Raw genomic sequence first — 12,790 nt, 5'->3', positions numbered from 1 at the left:
TATGTTATATGTCATCAGCATAATAAAATGCTGTTTTTCAATAAGTGAATTTCGTAAATAAAAATAATGAACATAAAGATTAATTTTTCGGGTTTTCATACATACTCAAAAGTAAAAAAAAACATTAATATTTAATTGTGTTAAATCTAATATTTCTCCTTACTGAATATCGGATTTCATACAAATGCACGGTTGATATATTGGTTGAAAATATTTCTAAGTAATCGAAAATATTTTTATGTAGCTGGTATTCTTATCAACTATTCCTTACTTACCCTTAGCTGTGAAATTTCAGAAACTTTATTTTTCTGCTTTATTTGTTTACCCCCGATGAAAATATTTATCTTCGTTAATTATTTAAAATAAGTAAGTACCTACCTATCGTAGAAAGTTGTAGTAGGTACTAACTGTTTATTATTTTCATTTTCATTCATGAACACGTGACGCAATTTTGACATAGCATGTCAATGTGACAGTTCTATTGATAACACTAGTTTTTGGATTTTATGGCTGGCGGCAGTAGACTTTGAACTCAAATTGCGTAAAAAAAAGAAAACATGAATACGGCATACTGTGAATTTAAATGAATTGAGAAGAGTATTTTATTTTAATTTCAAAAAATGCAGTTCAATAGAGGCTCTATTAGGAGGATAGATACTTTGCTTAGAATTTTGGGGAGAAAAAACATAAATATTTATCCTAATACTATCAGATTTTATTCCGATGGTAGAACAGTTACCATCGGGGAAATATCCAAGGATATAGATGAACCAGTTAATGCTGAGTATGTTCCTAGAAAATACCGTAAGTATTTGTCTAATGTTTTTAAATAATTTTCTCTAATTTCGAAATTTGTAGGTTAGGTTCAACAAATGTTTTTTTGGTGATGGCAGTAGTTTTCAGAAAAATCAACGATGAAATCTTTTTCTGTCATGATTATGATTCTTAGTTTGTTTCACAAGCAATAATAATTTCCTAATATAAAAAAAGTATATTTAGGAGTTATGATTTTAAAAAAATTTCAACCTTGTTTCAATTTTTATTCTGTTGAACCGTAGAATTCTTTTTATTGCTTTGTTTTGTATTTAAAATAATTTAAACTCTCATTGCACAAAATACTAGAGCACTAATCTATGCGGGAAACTATTAAGGTGGAGACTGAACGGAACATTTTGTCGTAATGTAACACGTTACGATGCGAGCATTCAGGCAGTCAGTACACCGAGCCGAGCGCTCCATCCATAGTTTCGGATGCTCGGTGATGCTCGCCGCGAGCTATGTTACGACATTATGTTATGACGAAATGTTCCGGTCAGTCTCCTCCCTTATGCTATTCCACAGAAGTGTACAAGTTTATTTTAACTTCTTATTATAAATACTGTATTTACTTTTTTCCATGTCCATTGTAATAGAGCTGTCTAAAAAGTTGTCATGCTTTTTTTGACAGCTGTCACCACAAATTTGTTAGTACATATATATTTATTTTCCACAATAATTGAATAAATAAATATTCTCTTGTGTATCAATGATGTTTGCCGCCTCCGTAGTGTAATGGTCAGCACGCTCGGCTACCGTTCTGGAGGTCCCGGGTTCGATTCCCAGGGGGGGTCAAATAAATATAAGTGATTTTTTCACTCTAATATTTATTCAATATTACCCTGGACTGGTACCTGAAGCGGAAGGCTGATCATCTTTCCTTCGTGTGTTAATGATCAAGAAAACACTGTGTTTATAATGCAGTGCCCTATGCACCATTGGGGTGCGGAAAAGGGTTTGAATGTATCAATGATTACTTGAAATTTTACTGTTACTGTTTCTAATTTTACGAATATTTTTTTCTAAACTATCCAATTACTGTCAATATCTGTGATATTTGGGGGTGAAAAAAGTTGTATATGACAGCGATTCGTACAAACTAAATCAGTTTATAAACCCCACATTCTCTCACATATTTATTTCCATATCTTCTGTATATCCACAGTAAATCTAAAAGATGAGACTACTGATGAACTAGCGCAGAGTAGACTACGGCACTTGCGATGGATGCTGCAGAAAGATGCCCTCGGCCAGGATATGTTCCTTCTTGGACCCCCAGGACCATCGAGGTAAAGAAATCATTAAAAAACCTTACATTTGCTGAAAAGTGCAACTCACTTAAATGTATTTTTAGTATGAATGATAAATAATTATTTTTACTTTTCTTGAATGTTTTTCGCAGATACTTTGTGGCAAATTTTATAAACTTTATAAAATAAAACAACTTTGTTTTAACCACTTTTTTATTCAATGTTTTAGAATTTAGTACATAAACCTTGATGATGACAAGGTTCTTGTCGAAGCCGGTTGGATAAAGTGTACCAATAAAAAAGTGGTTAAAACAAAGTTGTTTTATTTTATAAAAGTTATTTTATACATTTATGAAAGCCACAAAATATTTTACTAAAATTTTATTTAATTTATCAAGTAGATTTGAATGTATATGTAGTTCCTGTGTAGGAAAAAATCACTTGTAACACACAGCACCAAACTTTATTTTTATAAATGTGCAATACTAGAATGGTATTTTGAAATTTTGTACCATAAGATGGAAAAGCTCACCATAAAATGTATTCATTGATGACATTCTAAAACAAGGACAATTTCATACAAATAAAAACATGATAATGAAGACTTCTATTTCCAAGCCAAGAATATAAAAAAAATACATGCTTGAGAATTTAAACCATAAATAATTTGTTAATTTTTTTGTGATTTACGAGTGTTTTTCTTTACACCAGACGGCATGTGGCAATGCAGTTTCTAGAGCTAACACAGAGAGAAGTGGAATATGTGGCTTTATCACGAGATACGACGGAATCCGATCTCAAACAGCGCAGAGAAATCCTGAATGGAACTGCAAAGTATTTTGATCAGGTGGGTAATTACGTACTCTATACTATACATACACAAAAGATTTTTTTAAAATTATAAAGTAAGTAGATGCAATTCATTCCAGGAGACTAAATGAATTTTTACATTAAATAGTTATGTTAGATATTCCAAATGACTTCTACATTTATTAGACCGGTTGGTAAAATTTCATTCAATCAAACCCTTATCCATACTCGATTCATATAACGTAGTGTTATCTTGATCATTAACATACAAAGGAAAGGTGCCAGTCAGGTACTAGTCCAGGGTAATATTGAATAAATATTAAAGTGAAAAATTAAAAGTGGTAAAACTTCATATGGCAATAAATGAAATTTTGACGACTTTTTCCTTACTTTTGCTGAGAAGAGCCATAGGTACTAGTGGAAGGTAGACAAGAAGAGATATGTTATTTTTAGGATAATTTTCTAGTCTTTCAGTTTTCATATTATTTTTGTAGAGTGCTGTACGTGCTGCTATAGAAGGCCGAGTTCTAGTTCTGGAAGGAATTGAAAAGGCTGAAAGAAATGTTCTTCCCGTGCTAAATAACCTTTTGGAAAATCGGGAAATGCATTTGGAGGATGGACGCTTTCTAATTCCTGCCGACAGATATGATAAACTTTTGGAGGTAAAAAAAAAAACAAAATACTTAATTTATTTCAAAACAAATCATGTTTTGTGTTCTTCGTATTAGAAGAGACTCCATTATTGCAGTAAAATGTAAAAAAGCAAATGATATTTTTCATTTTATTTTTTGACATCTCATCAAAGATGAAGAAGAATATGGAAGTCTGGCCATTTATGGGGCTAATAATAAGCTTCTTTTCACCACACCAATAGATGCCTCTAGTAAAGTTCTAGTGATTCAAGAATAACGTTTCGAAATCAATTAATATATATATAAAACTTCCAAGAATTTGAGTAGTGTGGTTGTCAATAATGGATAGAATTGGTGAATGTTACACGTGTGTAAAGTGATCACTTAAACCAGCCTATGACGGTCGTCAGCCCCGTAAATGCCCAGACTTCCATATTCTTCTTCATCTTTGATGAGATGTCAAAAATTAATATGAAAATAACTCCTGTAATTGGAGATAATCCAGATTTTGCGAACAAGTATTTGGACACACTCAAAATGTAAAAAAATATTTTTTTATCGGCAATGGTTTTTTATTTATTTACTTTTTAATTTTACAGCTCCATGGAGAAGAAGAAGTGAAGAAATGGCGCCTTGAGAGAGTCGGTGAGGGGTTCCGGGTAGTGGCTCTCGGACTTCCTGTTCCTCACTATGCCGGAAGCTCTCTGGATCCTCCGCTGAGGTCCCGATTCCAGGCTCGTCATATACCACCATTGACTTATGAGGTTTGTGAGCCGTATTATAATCAGCCTAAATCGTGGTTTAGATCTTGGTTAATTTTGGTAACACAATTCTGCCACAACAAGCCATATTGGTAGGATTGCTACTCGTCCTAATATGTCGGAAAGTGTCAACATTATTGACATTGTTGACCCAATGACCCAGAAAATGTTGCGATATTTATCAACAAACTAAATTTCATTTCATATAAAAATTAAGTTAAACAATAATTAAACACTTTTAAAATTAAAATTAAACTTTTTTGAGGTCCTAAAATCCTGAAATCTAAAAATAGTTCATGGATTCTCTCCCCTTTATTGATTGCAGTCCTAAAAAATCTTTTATACCGAAAAAAAATTCAAGTGAAAGTGTCCCAATTATAAACTTATTTAGTTCCTGAATTTTGTGTTGAGAAAATCTTTTCCCATCGACTGTATATTTTGGGTTTTGAAAAATTTATATATGTTGTTAATATAATGAACCATGGATCTTTTAGTCAAAATAACTTGGAAATGTTTCAGGAAAATATGGCTAACTGTACATAGAAGTCATGCTTATTATATTAATATAATCATTTTGACGAAATAGTCACTTGTTAGTGATTTCATTAAAAAATAATCCTGGTATATGATGTTTTAAGTGTCATCATTGTTGTTGTTGTTTTTTTTTAAAATTTGATTCATATCATGATAAAAATCTTAAGTATGTTTAAGGACAGGAATAACTCATTTACCAGAAAAAAGATTGACCAGCATTTTGTGAATTTTTCAAGAAAGGAAAAACATGGTATTTTGGTATTTATTATTTAGTATACTAACATGTTTATTCAATTAAAGCTTTTTACCTTAATCATAAAATATTTAAAAAATATCTATTCCTTTGTGAAAAGTATAAATGAGTATTGTGTAAGCTTACTCAGTTGGTTTTTTATATATCGTCAACCGCAATAACACTACTAGTTTTACTATCGCAAGTCGGTTTGGGAAGCGATGGGATGAATATATGGAGCTGTCGTCGCGAAGCTTTGATGTTATAATTTGCTTCACTCATCTTTTTTCTAATCAAATCAATGTATTGAGATTCAATGGAATTTCTCATCGGATTATTTTGCTTTTCAGATTTCAAATTGTTTTCATTAGGTTCGTCGCTAGATTTATGTCTGAAGGCTAAACCCAAAGTAGATGTCGAGGAAAGTCTCTTAGTATTTTTATTGTTTCTACTAGATTTGTTTTCGCTGGAAGATGAATTATTAGAAGAGTCGTCTTGAAAAGATATTATATTAGCTGAAAGTGAAATTCTCGTGGCGAAGCATGGGTTTTTATTTCTTTCGCAACTGTTGATAGTTTTTTTAACATAGTTTTGGAGGTTGTCAGACGCGTACGTGATGGGATAAGTATAAGATTGTTGCCCTTCACTTTGTTGATCTTCGTCCTGGCTCTCAGTTTTGTAAATTTTTTTACTTCTATTTTGTTTCTTGCTTCTGTTGTACACCTTTCTATCTATGTTTGTCTGGTGTTGGACAAACTGGATGGGCGTTTCCACTTCTGGTACACTGTGTCGAGTCATGTATTGTTTTGTCTCTTCTATTCCTTGTTTGATGTCTTCTCTTCCCGCGAGATCTAACCACTGCATGACTCTTTCTGAGAGAGGATTCCGATCTACGACAATATCTTCGGCCTTGCCCGCCGTATAACAATGCCTTTCAATTTTGTATGTGTCTGAGTAGCCTACAGAGATTGGTTTTTGTTTTTCTTTTTCCCAATTGCCCAAGGTGAGTGGGTTGGCATTGAGGGATAATCTCGGTGATTCTGCGGTCGGTGTTGTCGAGGTAGAACTGCTGAATGAAGGACTGGCATTCCTAGGAGTTCGAGTATGGGGAGAACTAACTATCGGAGTAATAGCGAGAGCCACCGGATCGTCCTTGGATAAGATAGCGTGTCGGCGTCCATCGAGCCAGACAGTTTTTACAAAGAGTGGTTTTAAAGATGTTTCCCAGTGCACCACCATGTTAATTATTTTGTAGCATTTTAATCTGAAAAAAAAATCAAATTATGGGTAAACATTTGAAAAATGCCGCATAAGATTTTGTTGCAAGTATTACTTACTGATTTAGATAAATGAATTATTTTTAAATACCAACTGAAACCAGCCAAGCATTGCTGTGGGTCAGCCTGGTCAAATGAAAAATAAAGAAAATAGAAAGCGCACATTTAGAATATGTATGTATAATTTCACAATGCTTACGAAGCAATGATAATATAAAATATCTTTCAAATAACAATGCAATTGAAAACATTGAAAAAGCTAAATGACAGCATCCGTCAAGAAGCACGCTGCTGTCATGAAAAATGTTAAGCATTACGTGCGTTGCTGTTACGTTAAACAGATGCAGTGAAAAAATCTTTCAATAATTAAAAAAAACGGTGTTTTAAGAAAAAAAAAACATTAAATTATACCTACATAGATTTAATGAAAATAAGTTGCGGGCTATCAAATCGGGCTGTGGTCCCGTGGTTAGTGTTGCGGACTCTTAAGTCAGAGTTTCTCGGTTCGAACTCACTCTACCACAGTTTAATACCTATTTCTAATAATGAGCCTCTTAGGCTCACAGAAATAGTATGAAATTGAAATATTTTGAATATTGAAAGTATTAACTTTGTGGATCATAGTGATAAATTATTTTGAGAAATAAAAAGACTTTGTAATAGATTTATATTATCCACTGACACTTCGTGATGGAATTGCATTTTTAATTTATTATTAGATTAAAACCAGTATTTTTAGCTTTTCCACTTTTTTTTTTTTTTTTTTTATTTGACCAGCGACCGGGTTTCGTCGTTACCGACATCATCAGACTGGTGATGTCGGTAACGACGAAACCCGGTCGCTGGTCAAATAAAAAAGTGGAAAAGCTAAAAATATTGGTTTTAATCTAATAATAAATTAAAAAGACTTTGTGTTTTTATTTCTCAAAATAATACATGAAATTGAAATATTTGTGCAAATAATAAAAAGACAAATATTTCTCTTTATAATAAAAAAAAAATAAAAAAAAATATCCCGCCCTAATGGTGTTTCCATGCGTCCCCGAGCTATTATTAAGTAAACATATTTATTTTACATAAACGCTATTAAATTCAAAATGCAGATTCGCGTTTTTACCTAGGGGTTGTTGTCTTATACACTTTTACAAATGTCTAATAAAATATTCAATGACAACTGTAGCACTTTGCCTACAACTTGCTGTACCTACTTAGCTGAATACTAAGCTGAATATCGACTCGAAAGTACTCCCAATTTAAGCATTCCCATGTCTCATAACACCGTATTTTCTTAATAAAAATATTACCATCTCACTTATCTCCGTGCAAAGTAACAAAGACGGAAATATCGCGGCGCGTTCGTCGCTGTCGAGAATGTGAAGTCATGGCCACTATTAAACTGGTAGTACTGTATAATAATACAATTTTATTGACGGAATTCGATCACGGAATGCACATGCTTATTGCATTATGTCAGGCATTTTCTCTAACCCCTCGCGGAAAATATATGCTATGTTTTCAGTCGGCTACTAAGCGCAACAAATACTAAAAATGCAACAAATACCAAAAAACCTGGTTGTAAACAATAAACATTAATTTTATACAATTAAATAACTTAGTTTTAACCACTTTTTTATTAATACAATTTAACCTACCGGTTTCGACAAGAACCTTGTCATCATCAGGTAGGTTAAATTGTATTAAAAAAGTGGTTAATTCTAAGTTATTTCATTTTATAAAGTTTATAAAATGTGCTACAAAGTATCCGCGGAAAACATTCAAGAAATAAACATTAAATTTAATAAAAAAAATGAAACTTTTGTTTGGTAAATAATACTATTTATTTAACCCTAGATTTCTTAACTATCCTATAAGTGATGTTGTTTAACATTCATAAAAAAATCTCTCTAACCCTTATCCGCACCCGAAGGTGCATAGGGCACTGCATCGTATTGACGCCGTGTTATCTTGATCGTTACTTCCATGAAGGCAAGGTGATCACTCCTGCGCTTCAGGGACCAGTCCAGGGTAATATAAAATTAATGTAACAGTGTAAAATCACTACTATTTATTTTCATCCCCCCTGGGGAATCGAACCCGGGACCTCCAGCACGGTAGCTAAACACGCTAACCATTACACCACGGAGGTGGACAAAAAAATACGACATATAAATAAAATGTGAAAAAATAAGATAATCAAAAACTTTTATTATTTTAAACGTAATATTGACATTCTTTGTGTTTAAGAGATCACATTATAATAAAAAAAATAAATAACAAAAGGTTCTGTAAGACAGGGGGCGCGGAACGATGTAACAACTGTTTTTTCTGTTTTTCCAGGAATCGTCATTTTGCCGTCGTAATTTTTACGATATTTTAGTATTCTGGGGTTAATCTATTGTTATAGGTGTCTCGATGCATTCAACATTATTACTTTATGTGGTGTTTGTTAACGATGTTGAATGTTTCAAACACCGTATAATTTAATGATGTTAAATTCATCAAAATACGTATAAAAATAGATTTGAAGAAAAAGTGCTATTTACAATAAAGTTTAATAAAAAATAGAAAAGATATAACCGCAAACTGACTGCCGAATCAATTAATGAAAAATAAAAATTACTCGATACACTTAAACATATTTGAGCTATATAATATTTCAGTGCAATAAAATATTCAGGTTAAAAAAATCTGTTTTTGTTTGTAATTTTTCGCAAATAAATCATGTAATATGGTTTGCATACAGGTATTATAAACTGAATACTTTTCACCATATTTTTTTACATACACATATTTAATATACTCGTAATATGTGTTTATGAAACTTATTGTAAGATATTATCCGAATAAGGCAACCCTTTTTTCTTCTTGTTTTTAATATGACCAATTTCTATGTTATCAAAACTAATTATACAAATTAAGTAATACCGGGTAATAAGATATCAATTAACCATACCAATAAATTAAAACGTTGTTATTAAAACAAGGTTTCATAATAAATAATTTACATTTTACGAAGAGATTTTTCATAAAATATGCATGTAGTTTTGTCTTTAAAGAAAATCCTAATTTTGTAAAAACATGTTTTAACGATGTATTTAAATATATTTTTAAATTTGTTAGTAGGTTATGAATTATATTATAAAAGCAATATGTTTTCCAAAAAAAAATTAAAAAGGTATACATATAGTCCGACAAAGAAAATTGTACCAACCTCGTTTCTCTTCATTCAGAAATCTTCCTTTTTATGTATATTAGATATATTCCAGTTATAATGAATTATAATATGATATCTGTTAATTTGTTGCGTTTGATTTTTAGTATTTTAATATGTAGTATTTTTTTTCAATTCAAATGTTATTTTTGTAAAGCTTTTGTTTAATTTCCCCACGCGACATCCAGCCGCCACGAGTGACGGGATCGACTGAAGACGATTTCCCGCCTTTCCCCCTTATAAAGGAATACGGAATGACCGAAAAACATTCGCGACTTCCAGAGAACGGAGCCATTTTCTCGATATATACCTGGCCTGCTCGTATTCCAGACACGCACATAGCCGATTCTGAATACATTTCCCAACGTTTATAGCTATTCTATTTACATCGAGGCTTGATTGTTTTGTCTCGGTCTATTGCGAGTCTTTGTGGATTTTTTTTACAAAAATAGAAAATTTGTTAATTTAGACGGTAATAAAATTAGCGACAGATTATGTTCGCTGTATTTTTAAATGACATCCGCATCCAATGGTGTTTGTACGGTGATAACTTGATCGTAGAAAATCTATTTATTCACAAGTGAAAACATGTTTAAAAATAAAAAAAATTACCGCAATGGTAGCGCCATCTGTTGAACGTAATAGGAAATCACGCAATACTACATTGCTCATGGCAGACAGCGTGCATCTTGAAATTGTTGTCACTTAACATTTTTAATGTGGCTCAATACGTTTAAAAGAAAAAGAAAGAAAATTATAAAATATGTTTTATTTCAAATTTCACAAGTATTATTTAATGAAACATATTTTGCAATTTCATTTCTTTTTCGTTCAACTATATTGAGCCACAACAACAGTTGGTTGAGTATAACTAGTATTATACCATATAAATACAGAAATCGTCAAAATATGTCCACGGAAATTGTCAATATATAACATGTTTTATACGCTCGTTTTTTCAAACAATAAAATTTTCATACAATTCATACAATTCCAAAAATAATACATCGCTCACTCCTTTCAAGAACGTCATAAATAAAAAAACTTGATTTTTCAGGAGAACGTTTTTAAAGTTTAAAAATATAATACAATGTATTAAAAATAAATACCAACCCACTTATTGAACTTTTTACTATGCAACAGATCTTTTTAGGTAAAACCTGGAGGTTTTTTCTCTATTTAAAAATATTTATTTTATTTAAAAAAAAAATTAAATAATACCTTTTCTTCAAAATGCAAAAACAACACTTTCTGCCCTGTAGCGGGTTAATATTAAGTTAAAAATATGCCTCTTTTCCTGGGATATAGTGCATTTTTTGGGCATTCCGAAAACATGCCTAACTGAAAATTGACGATTTTTTTTATTTATGACGTTCTTGAAAGGAGTGAGCGACATAATAAAAGCTATATTGTATCGTTGAAACATCCTGAAAACAGAACTCGGGACTTAATGCCGTAACATTAAAAGTTTTGCTCGTTTGCTTTTAAGTTACCTAAATGATGCCCTAGAAAAAATGGTCAAATTAATTTACATAAATGTACGGATACACAAGTTGATGGCCTAACTATCAGAAAGTTGTCCTAATGCGTGCCTTGTCATGCAGAAAATCAGGGAGACATATTTGTGTTTCATAACCAACACAATGCAAAATGTGACCTTTTTCATGGAATACGACAAGTTTGGTACCGGCCTAAGCAGCTCCGGCTTGGGAAATACGGGGCCCGATTTTAGGCACCTAGAAAATAACTGACACTTTTCTACGTTTTAAATATTACTTACCCTATTTATCCGTCCGCCTCCGTAGTGTAATGATCAGCACGCTCGGCTACCGTTCTGGAGGTCCCGGGTTCGATTGGCAGGGGGGGGGGCAAATAATTATAAGTGATCTTTTCACTCTAATAATTATTCAATATTACTCTGGACTGGTACCTGAAGCGAAAGGCTGATCACCTTTCCTTCATAAGTTAACGATCAAGATAATCCTGAGTTTATATGATACAATGCCCTATGCACCATTAGGGTGCGGATAAGGGGGTTTGAAGAAGACCCTATTTGTTGTAACTGCAGACAGTTGGTAGATTTCCATTTTTAAATTGGTGGGTAATATATCCAAAATTAAACAAGGTTGTTGGACTGAATTCTACTTTTATTAACATATATAGTATATTTTATGTGACGCGTTTCGTCTTATAAAGACATTATCAAACACGAGTGTTTGATAATGGCACAACTGTCGTAGTCGCTTTTATTTTAAAAAACCGGACTGCCGGACGCAAAAATTCCGTGTAGTGCACAAGCGCACACAACCTAGCACAAAGTCTTGACTACGAATAGAAAGACAACAACACAATTCAGCACCTGACACAAAAAATTATAATACAGCATTGGGTTTTTTTTTCAGTCGGTGCGGTTTGCTTGCAGCCGGCACTGCTGTTCCTAATCATTTCCCGCCATTATGTTCTTTCCTCGGGGTTCACCGTGCGCCAAATGGTTTCTCCGCCGCGCGTTTCGTGTCCGCGGCACATTACCCTCTAGCAAAATAATTAGCGCAGAAAAGTTTCATCCTGTCTAATGGGTTAAATGCCGCTGTTATCATTCGGCCATCTTAAATGCTTCATTTCAATTCTAGAGTCTAATTTAACTTTCCCAAATTAGAATTTCTAACCGCCCAACCCGAATGCCCCTATTTATACCTTTTGCGGCTATTAAAATAGCGCTAAGTTTGCATACAAGAGGCCAGGTATGCGTATCCACTCCTCATACATTCAGACTTCATTCATAGTTCGTTTCATTATATCGACGCCAGAAATCGAAAAAGTTTCAAGCGACATTTGAACAACCTTATAGTGAACAAAATTTTGAGTGTGTCTAAATACTTGTTTACAAATCTAAACTATCTCCAGGAGATTATCCAGATTTGTGAACAAGTATTTGGACATACTCAAAATGTTGTTAAGAAATTATCTGGTCAAATTATAAGCTAAAATAATAAAATTTAAAATATATTTTTTTGGCGTTTCTCATGTATGTATGTGATTATAATCCAGGATTCGGACCTCACTTACAAATAAAAGAGTTTCTGCTCAGCAAAAAAGATTCTTCATCTCACCAATAGATGTCTCTAGTGAAAATTCTAATGATTTTTATACAATGTTTCGAAATGAGCTCATATATATATATATATATATATATATATATATTGGGTTGATGCAAAAGTTTTGACCGTTTTTTACATATAACTTTTTTAATTTTTTTTATTTTATGTA

General features: G+C 32.4%; 2 protein-coding genes across 2 annotated transcripts in view; one reads left to right on the top strand and one right to left on the bottom strand.

Moving 5' to 3' along the window:
• Window positions 1-440: 440 nt before the first annotated feature.
• c12.2 (von Willebrand factor A domain-containing protein c12.2) overlaps window positions 441-12,790 on the top strand; it is a 46,985-nt gene continuing 34,635 nt past the window's right edge. Inside the window, exons 1-5 of the mRNA XM_088264556.1 lie at window positions 441-804; window positions 1,982-2,105; window positions 2,778-2,913; window positions 3,371-3,538; window positions 4,108-4,272. Coding sequence (XP_088120682.1) covers window positions 621-804; window positions 1,982-2,105; window positions 2,778-2,913; window positions 3,371-3,538; window positions 4,108-4,272 — 777 coding nt within the window. The 5' untranslated portion in view covers window positions 441-620. The remainder of the gene's footprint in view (window positions 805-1,981; window positions 2,106-2,777; window positions 2,914-3,370; window positions 3,539-4,107; window positions 4,273-12,790) is intronic.
• On the bottom strand, window positions 5,063-9,655 carry LOC148306677 (uncharacterized). Its single transcript, XM_088264558.1, has 2 exons — window positions 9,524-9,655; window positions 5,063-6,299 (listed from the first exon to the last, which is right to left on the bottom strand). The coding sequence occupies exon 2, from the start codon at window positions 6,272-6,274 to the stop codon at window positions 5,195-5,197; it is 1,080 nt and encodes a 359-aa protein (XP_088120684.1). The 5' UTR covers window positions 6,275-6,299; window positions 9,524-9,655; the 3' UTR covers window positions 5,063-5,194.

This window comes from Brachycentrus maculatus, unplaced genomic scaffold, assembly GCF_059751285.1.
Source record: "Brachycentrus maculatus isolate JH-2025_06_01 unplaced genomic scaffold, ASM5975128v1 h1tg000233l, whole genome shotgun sequence".
In the NCBI taxonomy this organism is placed as follows: Eukaryota; Metazoa; Arthropoda; class Insecta; order Trichoptera; family Brachycentridae; genus Brachycentrus; species Brachycentrus maculatus.
The sequence above is the reverse complement of the archived record's forward strand: the minus strand, read 5'-3'. Positions and strand labels throughout refer to the sequence as shown.